At 45.3% G+C, this 14,349-nt stretch overlaps 1 protein-coding gene across 1 annotated transcript in view; it reads right to left on the bottom strand.

Moving 5' to 3' along the window:
• Positions 1 to 8,431, bottom strand: part of LOC128298280 (uncharacterized) — a 47,466-nt gene extending 39,035 nt beyond the window's left edge. Inside the window, exon 1 of the mRNA XM_053034025.1 lies at positions 7,486 to 8,431. Coding sequence (XP_052889985.1) covers positions 7,486 to 8,431 — 946 coding nt within the window. The remainder of the gene's footprint in view (positions 1 to 7,485) is intronic.
• Between the last annotated feature and the right edge of the window lie 5,918 nt (positions 8,432 to 14,349).

The raw sequence follows: 14,349 nt of genomic DNA on the forward strand, positions 1-14,349 counted from the left end.
CGTCTTTCATTGGTCTGTTGTTTCGCTTCGCTTGATGCACACCTCCATAAAACTTTAAGGTTATACCACAAAAATGTCAACATAAACAATTAATAAAATTCTGTTTATCTTAAAATATAGTAACTGCTCCGTAATATGAAACATTTCACGGTTGTGACATTGAGCGCAAAAAGATGTAAACACACACGATACATTCATCCGGGCGCAAATTATATAGGCCACTGCACATGCGCCTGTTTAATGGGTGTTTTGTGCATACTAAACAATCATTAAAGTTAATGGCACGGAGAGAAGCGTAAGCCACGCTTGCGATGCGCTTAAATTCCGTGCCTTTCGACCCATTCACAATGGACGCAAGTTAAAGTTAATACAGGCACGCGTTACTAGCCAAACTCGTCCACCTGATGTGCCACAGCTTTAAGCCTTCGATCCGCTATATTTTGCATAATGTGCCAGACTAATTGAAGCAGATAACAAACCAATGCCTGCTCAGCTAACCCAGTGAACTTTGAACTCAACCAACCAAATTTACATTACCACTCGAGTACCTCACACAGAGCCCTCGAAACCATGCGTGTCGATGCCGGTCAACGAAAGTCAGCATAATAATATGCGGCCCGAGCAGCAAGACGCACACCAACACCTAATCAACGCCACCCGAAATCCGATTCGGCAATAGCGAGGAAGAAAGAGGACATTGACCGCGGACGCACTTACGTCTGCCGGGGCTGCGGTTAGTGGACGCGAGCTATGCTGCCGGCCAACGTGCCATGTGCCAACGAATGTGCTTGACCGGTCAAATGCTCATATACGCGGTACGCACAATTTACCTAAACAATCGCACGCCGGGCTGTTGGCGACCACCCGCCAGACGGTGGGCAATGTGGGTCATCGAACAGGGATACCGTTCCGATTCCGGGGCTTGATTGTACCGGATTCTCTATTAGTAAATTATGCGGAAGTCATAAATCAGCTTCGTTTGCGGGGTGCAGGAGGGTGAAGGATACCAACCGGCAGGGGATAAAACTGCCACGAAGGTGGAAGAGCACCACACTCCGACACGATAGTGACTGATCTAATTTTGTGTGTCTCTTGCAATGATTCCTTATTAATAGTGATACACATTGAGGCTGCGTTTTGTAGAGTGTTCCAGTCTTCATACTGGTGATGTTGCGTAACCATTTGAATTGTTACTCATTTATTTTAGATAAAAACCAATTTGCTTCATTAATCAGCATATTTAAAACAGAGCCCATCTCATGTAAAATATCAATCGAAAAATGTACGCATATGCGCACTTATTTATTAAGATAACTTCCATTCGAGTTACTACAACTAAAAATTAAACTTATCAATTCAACAATATATTTTTTTCTTCAATCGTTGAAATCACTCTCTTATTAGAAAATATCCTTGGATTTTAATCATCCTTGGTTATATAAAACATTTGTTTCTATTTGACTAGCTATATCGGCTTAGTTACACGGCTACGCAAGAGAAGTATGCTTTTTGGCTTTCTTGATTATTACTTATTCGATGCTGGATAGTAGGTCCAGCTTATGGACCTAATATCTTCGGAAAACTGGAGCGAAATACATTCAAATCCATGAGAAACTGTCCAAATATTTTATAATATCCCTGTGTAGAATACAGTTCAAACTACATTGTTGGAATCTCGGTCACATTTGCAACGTTATTAGACTGAAACTGTTCTAAAATCCATACCATTTAATGAGATCGTCACCGTGAAATTGTTGTCCTAAACACTTAAAAAATAATTTAATAAATAAAATAACGAACTTGCAACGCGAAAATCATTCAAACGATAGAAATTCACGATAATGAATCGAAGAATGCTATAAAACATGGTAAATTGTAGAAGTTCAATAAATAATAGCTCACGACAAAAATTAAAGGATTTTTGTTCAACGCCTAAAACATAAACTTTAACGAAGCAGGCTTACTGGCGAAGTATTAAACCGTTTGAAACCTGTACCTTTGGCAAAAAAATCATAGAAGGCGTAGGAGTAATATATGAAAAAAATAGAAAATGTGATCCAAGTAGTAGCGTTATGGTTTTCCTTAGCGCATACAATTGCTTATGTATAGATAAATTAAATGCAGAGAAAAATATCGACTCTGTGACTTGAAAGTATAAACGAAATTGCACCGGGATTTCCGAATGTATAGTACCAGGAGAGCATCCACGGAAGAGTTAGCACCTAGTACAGCAGTTTGCACGCGTTACGCGTTATGTAACGCTCGTACAACGTTTGCGATTGGTTCGGAATAGCTCCGTTATCGTTATTCGTTATCCTTACCGAATCATCATCTATTCCTCTCCAAGTTATATTCATCTTCTCCAATCTCATTGCAAATTGAACGTATCGCCATTATTCGTTTAAACCGTTTCTCACAGTTGCTTGATCCATCTTAAGCGTCATTTGAAAAAAAATGGTCCATACTAACGTCCCCGGTAGCGCATCACGTAAATAGGAAAAGCATACTTTGCGTCTCATCGAAGAGTCGGAGGACGAATCCCGTGTTTGTAGAACAAACAACAGTGTGGTAACGGGAGGAACCAGACACAGCCAGCCCGAAGAAGTGCGGAAACCCAAACAAACACACCCCGCCACCCAACTGCAGCCGGCTGATGTGATGGGATGAAATTTGCAACGGTTACCGATCGGAAGTACCGCACTGGAACTGTTCCATCCGTTCCGCGTGGGGATGGTGTGAACGAGCGGCGCAGGAACCGTGACCATGTGAATGGGAAGTGTGAAAAATAAGCACACAAACAAACGCGCTCACGCAGCCGCATGGGTTTTTTGCAAAAAGCAAGCAACAAAACGGTTCCGTCCGCTGATGCACTCGACTCCGGGCCGGCTGCAGACTCGTGCAGCCGCGACGATGCAACTGACCTACCGCACCATTTTTTCGCGTAGATATTTTGCATTTTGCGCAACGCGACTCCGGCCCATTTGCCGCTTCCACACCTCCCCCTTCCCTTTCCGATTCCTGCGTTCGGCCATCAGACCGAGGATAGGTGGTGTTGGCTGTGCCGACATTGTCATTCACACTTGGCACCAGAGCAGTAGAGCATGTGCACGCAATGGACGCACGCTGCCTGCGTCTCGACACTCGACATGCATTATGCTGTCGCGTTTCCCGGCCTTCCGCTCGACTGACAGACACGGGGCTGGTTGCTGCGGCTGAGACTGAGTGAAGCGTACCGGCTGTCCATCGGCATCGGGCGGTGTCATATGCTTTGAAAGTGGAGCCAGTGCTTCAATTCGTCAGACTACATTCACGCCGGATTGATCGATGAAGGGTGAATGGGGCAAAAAAGGCGAAAAGAATGCACGAAACAACTGCATTCTATCATTGGCGACTCCATTAGGGAAGATTCTTGGTCCGTTTTTAGTGTGTTTCATTTCTCACTTATTGGCCATGCCTCGTCATACATTGTAACGGTACGCGCTTGTGGTTATGCTTTGCGCATGTCACTGTGGATAGCTGATCTCTCTTGGAGGATCTCTTTCTACAAGGTTTCTCTACTAAGAAAAGTGCACAAGTTTCTGATTTTATTGTGTGACAAGAAGCTTCACACATTAGGCAGAATCTTAGAATAGCAAAGAATTCTTCACCACCCCCAGAACATCAACCATTCAAAAGCTTTCATTAAAAGGTTTAAATTTAAAATTCATAAAAACACACACACAAAACGATGCCGCCTTGCAAATGAGTTGCGAAAATGATTGCGAAATGGCATAAAATCAACATACTACTCAGATAGCAAAATGGAGGAAAAAAAAGAAATGCTGGAAACCAAAGAAATGTCGGTGAAATCTGGTTAGGAATGGGACATGAGAATTTTGCAACAGTAAAGAAAATACAAGCCGCTCAATTAACATTGCTTAGCAATCACGGTTCGGAGACAGGATGGGATTTTGTTTTGGATTTTGGGTGTATTCCATTGCTTGCTTTCTGTTTATCTTCATGCTGTAAGGGTTTTGTTTTTCTGCTTTTACCTTCTCTTTCCTAAAGGTCGTTGACACAAATAATTCGCCGAATACCGCGTCTCGATCAGCTGTTCTTACGTACCATTGGAGTTTTAATTGGATAATGCAGAATCCTTTGCTGGTAAAATGGTAGAGAATCACTAGTTTGATTCACTACACTGCGAGTTCCTTATTGCCACCAGAATCTTTCCGCAGACAAATTATCCAATCTATCTCCGAAAGTGACACAGACAACATGTCAGCCATTGGAAACGGGCCTATTAGTTCTCCATTTTATTTCAAATCTCACCTTTTCCGGCATCAATCAATTATCGAGTCAGCAGTGTACTGCAAGCACCAGATATCATGAAAAATTTGCCTCCATCACTTAAATTGACCGTAGCGCTTGCTCCAGTGCTTCGTTTGCCACTCGTTGACAGCGGGATGCAATAATCTATTCACCATCTCCGGTTGTCTAACTATCATCGCATGAAGGTACTGGTGCTCCACGGCCACGGAGTCGCCTAGAAAAGCATCCCTTTGAACATAGCTTATCGGAGGGATAAAATCACCCCATTGAGACCTAGCGGGTGTGAAATAATTTTCACATCTTCTCACCCAAACCACCGACTGTCATTGGTGGGAAAACAAGTTTCGTGCTCGGCATTCCTGGCGCGTGTCACGAGAAATCACAGCCTCAGATCGCTGTCCGGGGCGGGGAGTTGTCTGAATTTCTCTCCCGTGGACAATCCAACGGTAAACCGACCGATGGAAAATGCATCCCCTATCGATACGGGGATGCTCGTTGCTGAAGGGCCAAATTATTGAGGTTATTTGGGGTGTGTAGACATATTTTTTGTGGTTGTTCGATGATTTAGAAACGATAACTGCAAACGAGCAGCGAGATCGTGTGCAAACATCGGCAGGAATCCGAGACTACTAAATGAAACCCTCCAGTATCACACTGGGTCGAACAGGTTTAACCGTAAAGGTGTGTCTGGTACGATGAAGGCAAGTCTCACATCAGTAATCTTCAGAAACCTTCTGCCGCTCAAGGTCTGCTTCGGGTGTGTGTGGTTTAGTGAAAGTTTCCGGGAAAACGTTCTACACTGTAGGTCGAGCGATTTTCGAAAAAGTTCTCAAACGACAAATCCATAAATCAAAACGGTTCCGAAACCGACTGGTGAATCCAGTCAAGGCCAAACAGATTTACAACCATTCACTCCATATATCGTTCCCCCAAAACAAACTCCCTGGGGGACATTTTTTATGGAGGTTCCCTTTAGCACAAAAATGATGAAATTTTTAGTTTCTATGCTGTTTTGGAAGTGAGCGCAATAAAAAAACTCTATACTAACCAACATTCATCATAATAAAGCGGTAAGCGGTTGAATTGCCATGCAATTGATCGGTGTCGATCAGTGATCATAAATCAGTTGAAGAATCATTCAGTCACAGTGGGAGAATGTTATCGATCGCTATGTAGAAGACTCATCTTTTTTATATTTATTTTGACCGTGGTTTTTCAAAAAGCTTCAAATATCCGGAAAAAAACCCACCAAAGCTCAGAAAAAGTGCTCACAAATATGGAACCAGTTTGTTCACGTCGTCTCCACGGAAAAAATCCACATTGCCACACCTTCACCAAGCAAATAGGTAATCGAGCACATCCCTCGGTCCCCCTTTCCCCATAACCCTTAGCTGCGTTCGAACCGAGCGTTTATTGATGTTCCAGTTTTTTGCTAATTACTGGTGCAAACGGCACATGTCAATCGACAAGCTCAAATCAGTCACCGACCAATTGGCATTTTGGGCTGATTTAATTCACAACGGTCCGGGCGCAATCGGACGGTTGCCGATCGTGTCGAATTGTTGTTTGTTTGTATGATTCATTTACAAACCGGTGGCGCGTAGAGTGCGTGCACGTTCGTAAATCATTAAATCGGCTGCTAGGGAAAACATAAAGAAACCGTTCTAACCCGTTAACGAAACAAAACACATACACACACGGTCTGGAGTGGAAAAAGTATGTGTCTTTTTTCGTTGTACTACCTTCATTTTGAAACCGGCCGAACACAAACATACCAGCTACCAGTGGGATTTGAAATGTTTTCGGACGGTATTGAAAGAGCGCCTTTCATGATAGTTCACGCCTGTAACCCCATTTCACAGCCAGGTGAAAATCAGTCACAGTTAGCAAGGGTGTAGAAATTAACAACTTCCCAGACGACTCTGCAACCGCTCGAAACTATGCTGGCTGCGTATGCTTCGGAAGAGTTCAACGGTTTTGGGTCTTTAGGGTTTATTCCCGCAGTGCGAGAAATTCCATCCCATATCCCAAGCAACACCGAAGTGTTGTGAGTAATTCTGCTTGCGATATACATGACGCTGTTCCAGCGATGTGCAGCTGAATGACAGCATACGACAGCAACTCCGTGGATCTGTCCAAAAAAGCCTGCCGATGTGTGCCCTTTATCTCATCTCCAACGGAAGATCACGAACGATCCCCAACGTAAGCCTAATGAGCTTCGCGGAAGCTGATGTTGATTTGGGTATTAGCAAACGTGGTTTTTTTTTCCTTAAAACCCAACCAATCCCCTTGACAGCTATAATGGCTAGCAATAACATGGACAAACTATCCGCTCAGCAAAACCCATCCCTCCGCGATGCTGCTGATTGGATAATTGATTTGATTTCCCCACGGATGTCACTTAAAATCATCAACAATAAGATTGATGATACCTTTCACCGGGCCGGCCCACATGCATTGGAAAGCTCTTAACTACCGTACCTGTCAGAATCTTCAACCTGGCGTCCAACTTATGGGAGCAGTTTCACTAAATTGCGAAATTAATTAAGAGATCCGAAAATCGTAAGATTTCTTTAATTTTAACCTTCCACCCTATCGCTAAGATCGGTCCCATCTAACGGCACTCTCTAATCTATCATTCCCATTCATGGGGTGCTCAATTTATTGGCCAAATATGAAAATATTTTAAAAATAACCTCAATCCGCAATGGACATCCCTCGGTTGTGCACAAACAAGACGGAACGAAACCTGTTCGCGAGGTGTTGATAGGAGCATCTTGTCTCCTTGGTTTTGTTTTGCTGTATTGAATATCGCGCGTCTGAGGACAGTGAACGTAGCAGACAGTCAGAAATGGGTAAAATTTTCCAAAAAGATATATAAATTATCGTAGATCACTGGTTCGTTTAGATATTTGTCCCTAGACACCTCTGGTTGTTTACAAGTTGTACTAGTATTAATTTCATCTTGTTTCAAAAATGGAATATTTTAGCACCGTTTTCTTCCAGTGTTTTGCCCACTAGGCACGGATGGTCGAAATGGTCGCGAATCGTATCCGCTTAAATTAGCGCACGATCGGCGATTCTAAGCCGTAAGCCTAAAAGGTATAATATTTCATCAAAGATCCGGCTTTGTCCGGCACAATACCCGCTCGATCCCGGTGAAAGGATACTCACTGTAGTCGCTGAGATCGTCGTACGTGCCGTTGACGGTACCGTCGGGCAGCAGCTGTATGTAGCGGTTCTTGATGAACAGCTGGATCTTGCGTGTCGCACCGGTTATATGCGACAGGTTGGCGGAACGTTCGTTCCGCTCGAGATTCGATTCATTGTTCCGGTGCTGCTGCTGCTGTTGCTGTTGCTGTTGAGCCTGCTGATGATGGTGTCGGCCACCACCACCCCGCCGACCATGCCACACGCCCGTTCCGTTTAGTGGGCCAGCGTTTGGCCCGACCTGATGCTGATGGCGGTGGGGGTTGGTGGGCACCGCCTCGCGTCTACCTCGGGCCAGTGCTGGCGATGGATCCGTGTCATCGAACCTGGCGTGAACACGGACGGGCGCGACGTTATCCTGCGACGTGCGATCGACCGCACTCGATCGCACCGATTGGGACTTATTTTTATCGATCGGTTCTATGAAATAATCGCGCGCGTCGCGTACGGCGCTATTTTCGCGCGTCGGTAAATTTAACTGCACTGCACTCACTTCACTCTGTCTCCGTTCGTTCGGTTCAACTGTTGGTGCCGGTTGGGCGTTCGAACTGAGGGCGCGCAACAGGCGATAAAACTCGCTCACTCGCCGGCTCTTGCGGCGCTCCGATTCCGCTGGTTCCTGCTGGTCCCGGTCCTCCTGCTGCTGCCGTTCGCTGCCGAGACCGAGCGGGACGTGTTGCCGTTTCGCCCCGACCGTACCCACCCCGTTCGTCCAGGGTTGCACCGGTACCGGTAGTACGGCGGCGGCCGGATGGGGACGGGCTGGGGGCACTATGTCCCACGGAGCGCTCGGCGACACCACAGCCATCGGTTTCGGCATGGTGGCGCAACAGGGAGGCCAGACGAGGATCACCAGCAGGAGGGCACCCAGCAGGGCCAGGGCCCTCCGACGAATCCTGCCACTGAGCATGAACCTTCACCGGCCTCTCGTGGAGCCCGACGTCCACGGGCACCCCTCACACACACACTCACATAGATGCGCCTGCACACACGCACACGGACGCGCGGTCACTGAGCGCTTCGCGGCGTAAGGATCTAGGCAGCATTCACGACACGCACTCCAACACTTGCACTGGCTGCGGTTTGATGAACGAACTGGCCAGACACTGGCACCGTTCTAGAAACACCTGCAACTAGAAACGTCCCGTGCGCTGCCAGACCGCGTCCCACCATCCTGCGGAACGCACGCACGCACGGAATGTTGTCGAAGCGCTTGCTGCCACCTGCGTACACCTCGTCCCCTAGGGCGGGAGTGAATGGTTTCCGCCGGATCCGACTCTACCGGCCATAGCACATCGTGCAGACGAACGTCAGCATTAGCGCGTGTGGACAAAAGCAGCGCCAAAGCTTCCTAACTCCGCAGGGGTATTGTTGTTTGCCGAACCGCACAAAGGTGAAGCGAGAGAAAAACACTAAAATTCAGAAAAGGAGAAATAAAAAAATCATGAAATGATCAGTCAGCTGGAGCGTGAGGTAGGTACGGAGGTGGTTTTTGTGGCAGAAAATCAAATAAACTATGCTAATGGCAAGGCGAGTCTGCATATTTTCTACGTTCGGTATGAATAAAACATCAGGGTAGGTAGTGAAGGGCAAAACCGTGGAGATTCCACGCATTTCTGGGGAGAAATGGGCTATCGAAGATCGCGATCGGTTTCTGATGCGGACGATTTTGCTGCAGATTTGAGGTGCGTTATCAAAGTTTGACGTACGAAAATTGTAATACGCATCCCATATCTTACAGTGTGGAGCGAGGCTTCACATGGGGGAAAGGCAGCGACTTGGACATATTTCTTTACATGCTAATAACAACGTGTAAAGCGTTGAAGAAACGCAAATTTAAAATGCTAAACAATTCCACAATAACGAGCAACTCCCGCTTCAGGTTGTCAGTCGGGGGCGGAAAATTGATAAAACAGTCATAACCAGCTCTGAAACAGCTCTAAACAACGATAGTTTACAAACGATTACAACTGTAATTTAAATGTCTTTCTTCTATCAAATGTTACGATATCTTGCAAATCAGACCAGAGTTTCTCTATTTGGAGAGCATTGGAAAGAAATTTCTTGCGAGCTGGGTCGCAATGGTTTGGAATGTTTTGGACGTATTGTTAGTTTTTAACGCCTACCATAATCCTCCTTTCAAAGACCGAACCGAAACAGCCTAACTAACAGTGAACCAATTTCGGGTGGTCAATACTTTCTCCTCCCGGTGACTTCACATGCTACTTTCCCGAATGTAATGCTCGTCCACACACTGTTCACCATCGCCCCAAAACAACACAAGCAGCACATCTCGCGCAAGGCTACAATTTAAATTAATCACCCCGATCGTAATCTACCTGCCTACGGGCCTGGTGGTCTGCAGATAAGTAGCGAGATCGCCATTTTCATTACCATCAGCGGTAATGGTGGCGCTGTCGTCCGATAATTTAGTGCATGACGTTCATTCGATCCGCCTGGTCCGCTGTGTGCGAGACTACTTGCACTACTCTGTCACAGTATCTCGCACTTGCGCCGGGTGGAAGGATCATCACTAATCAAACGATTTAATGTCGAGACCGTAAGCCCCGATCGTTCGCCAAAATTCGTCCGTACGCAAGGATCACGCGATCAAGTGTTGTCACGGAGGGTGAAATAAAGTGCCTCGTTATTGCCACGCCGACCGACGCACATTATTGCATCAAGCGAGCGTGATTGCGCGAGACAGAGAGCGCGAGAGAGGTCATTGGCACGTTAATATACATTTTCATTTATCACCACCGCGTGCGTTGCACGGGGCCCGCTGACGAAATGTCACTTGAATTTTGCGCGTGCACTTGTCGCCGTGTTGTGAGCGAACGTTTACGCACACTGGCAACATTTTTGCTATCGTTATCAGGTGCGCTTGTCGCCGATGTGCCCGTTGCGATTGGCTTTCCGTTGACACACATGTTGACCCACTGGCCTTCCACACGGGGCTGATCCCCGCACTCTTGCACCAGGCTCCGAAGATACCTACATAATGTTCCCAATTCTGGTCCCCAGTTACTGCTGTAAGACCTCTAACATTGATGACGATCCATCATCCGTAGCAGACAGCAACCCTTGTGGAGATGAACAGAAGAAGACTTCTTTGTTTCTGTCTCTCTACCCCTGTCGTACGGTAGATCAAACCCCAATCAACTTCAAGGCAGATTTGTATGCTTTTAAAATAAACACTGCGCTATCGTTATCTAGATGTACAGAAACAAAACCGCGCATCTTTGGTAAATAAAAAACAGTCTGCGAAACAGTCGGGTGTACGACTTAATTTGGGTGCTCATGTTCTGCGTCATCTGACCGCAGTTGGTACGTCGAAATAACGCAGCGGAGAACGGATATCTGGCGAGGACGAGACGTACAACACCCAACTACCCAACAGTAAGTGAAACAAATTCCTCCGACAATCAGCACTTGTTGATGGGGAAATAACTTTCCGATTGGCTAGGCGCTAATTGATGCTGTTTATGTGCGGATACCGTGCCAAAGCAAGATCGTGTAAAAATCGTTTATTTTTGGCAATTGCATAGACTTGAGCCACGACGGTATGATGACTACTTCTGGACATTCTTCTTCTGCTTTATCGGCACAACAACCTCGACAACAATTTACCCATAGCCGGAGTGTCAAGTCCTGCGTACGGAGGAGATCGGTCCGGATGGGATTTTGGATCGGTCCTGTCGTGTGAAGACCGGCGTCGCTACCAATACACAACCGAGTCGCACTTCGGAATACACATGAATCGATATTAATTTCTTGTACGTATTATGCGTAAAGATTAATTAACAAACCAGACCTGAACCCATCTCACCTTTCACCGGATGCGTTCGAATCAAACCAGACGCTACGAACGTTTAGCAACCCTAATTGACACTTAAATTCTTGTCAAGTCTTTTTCATCCTCGCTCTCTCGCCCGGTTGTGTCTCTGCAATTCCACCATGCTTATCCGTCCGAGCATCTTTTCGCTCGGTTGCATAATTGTTGCAAACGAACTGGGTCTTGCGCCAACAGCCAAGCGCGTTTAGAAGAAAATGAGCTGCGAGCAGAATTTGACTGAATGATGTCAACTTAAACCTGTGTCGAGATGACACCGATTTAATTTTCATTCACTTCCTAGTAGCATTATTAAATTCTGAATCAATCCCGAGTGGGAATTCACTTGGAATTATGATGGCAATATTTCAATAAACTTACCCCAGTAGTTATAAGCTCTTCGAGTGCCTATTCTAACGACACTTCATTACAGGGTCTTTTGCCAAAAAATCCCGATGGGAATTGGAATAGAAATAGCCAGAAAACTGTTCAAACTAATAAGGCGTACTCGCTTCTTCATCTGCAAGAATAGCAACATAGACAACATCTTACATTAAAAGCATTGTCAACCAAGCAATGACTTTTCGATCTCGGCACGCCATCAGACGCGCCTCTGGAAGTTGTCTCTGGAGTTCTGAAACTTAAGCAGTGGATATTCAATAAAAAAAACCCGAAAAAGAAGTGGTCACAAAACATGCAGTCGGAAACATCGTTAAGATGTGAAGATGCGGAAAACATGCCACTAGTGAAATGTAAAAGTGTCTTCATGTCGCAACAAATGGTGCTGCGTTTGGGTCTTTCTCCCACCCGATCCGGAATGCATCCGGCACGATTTGGGGAGAGGGCGCCGGACCCAAAGGCGTGGCGTACATTTTTGCTTTTAACGTACATGAGTAAGTTTCAAACGAATCTAAAGAAGTCAACAGCGAAACAAAAAAACGAAAACCTCTCCTACCGGCAAACTTTGGCTCGCGCACAACGAAGTTTACCCAAACAAAATCAGCCCAAAACCGAGATGGTTACTGAATTGAACTGGACAGTGCGGCTCTCAGCAGAAATGTACCAAGCATGATTGCAAGAATGGTAAATGGTTTGCGACAGAAAAAAAGCAACCCTTCGATGGAATGAGAAAAACGGAGAAGAACCGAAGCAAGACCTGCCAAATAACGTCCAGGTCGACATTTCTCCCATGGCTGCTGGATGGGCGACAGAACAGCGACGCAAAGGGTAACGCATGTCACGCGCACACGGACCTGTTTCGTGTGCTTTCCTGTATGGCTTAATAATCCCGTTTCTGATGGGCAGTTGGATGGAACACAATTGCACCATTCGTTCCAAGGTGCGTATTCCCTTTTCAAGTGCGTGTTAAAATTAGTCGCACTGCTAAAATAAGGGTGGCCCATTTCACGCCTCCTGCAGTAAGATATGCGTGACGGCAGCACCAGTTTACCATAACGATCGAAAAACGATCTTTCACACTTTTTCCACCAAATCAGCCAGCATTTGTGGGGCGAGCCATCGATATTGTATTTTAATTGCATCTTTGCATTTGAATGTTTTACTAAATTTGTTTCATTTCGTGGTTGTTTATCATTAATTGCCGTCAATTGAGGATCTAAACGCCAAGCTATAATGTTGCACAAAAAAATCACGTTTTCAGTCACACTTTACCTTTGATTCGCTCGTTTCGTTTTCACTGCCGAGATAACGTTGATTGCACGACCCCGTATCGTATGACCGGTTTACCCTTCGTATTGAACTTGTGGTTTTTGTTTGTTCAACAACAAAACGCAAGGATTAGATATTGCTCTTTTTGTAAGCTAGGGGTTTTCCAAATTTTCACGTATGTTTCACAAACTTTAGTACAAAATTTTGCATCTCACTATGTTTTCCACTTTATTTCACTGTTACTGCCACAATTGCCCGTCACTTCACTTGTTAACAGCTTAGTTTCCAATACGCGTTTTTGATTCGATTAATATTCGGTAAATTTTTTATTGCAACATCTACAAACAGAAAATAATACACTGCTAATCACTATTTACAGCGAATATAATCCGCATAAAACTGCATTTATATTACTTTCTACTCCGGCTATTTTCGGCTGTAACTTCGCTTCATTTCGCCTAGTTCTTAAGTTTCAATTCAACTAATTCTTTATGAAACTGCATTGAAATTGCTTTCGATTTCAATTTTTCCGGCTGTATCTTCCCTTCAACTCGTCTTGTTCCGTTGCCGTGGCACCGAACGGTATCACGTGAATCGATAAGTATGGCCGTACGCTTCTGCGTTTCTCAATTCTGCACCATGATTGTGCCGAATCTAGTCCCACCTCGTGCACCAGGGAGAGCAACAAGCAGGAGGGTAAGCGCGAAAAAAACCTAACGCAAAAATGATAAGTGATAAGATCATAGTCGAGGGTGTTTTATATAATGCTGCGAAATGTTGAAGGTGTGATTATTTAAACCTTCATCGAATAGCAGCAAGAACACTTCCTGGTTCACTAAATGCCGCAATAATTAAACACCATTTTCGTACAATGTTTAGCTTTGATAATAGATGCTGGGATCGGGATTAGGAAAGAGTCACTGAGTGGTCAGGGGAATGCTCTAATGGTGAATGAAACAAAAAGTAACACACAGGAACAGCGAATTGGCAAAAAAGCAAAAAAAAAAAAACTCTAAACCCCACGATGGCTTGACGGCGGAAACCACAACCGAACCGACACTAATTTCGAAAATATATCCAATCGGTTTTTAATGAGCCAAACTTCGGGCGTGCGCGTACATTGCGCACGTTTCGCGCACGGCGTACACTCGACTGGTCGACTGTCTGTCGATGTCTCGTCGCGGAGATCGCGAAAAAGTGAATTTTGCGCGAAAACTGCGAGTTCTCTATTTTTGCTATGTTTTTTTTTGCTGCTCGTGATTTTTTGTTGTTGTGCTGTTGTTTTTCCCTTACACTTTAACTCGTTACGGTCGGCGTAAATGTTGGCC

Source organism: Anopheles moucheti, chromosome 2, assembly GCF_943734755.1.
Source record: "Anopheles moucheti chromosome 2, idAnoMoucSN_F20_07, whole genome shotgun sequence".
Classification (NCBI taxonomy): domain Eukaryota; kingdom Metazoa; phylum Arthropoda; class Insecta; order Diptera; family Culicidae; genus Anopheles; species Anopheles moucheti.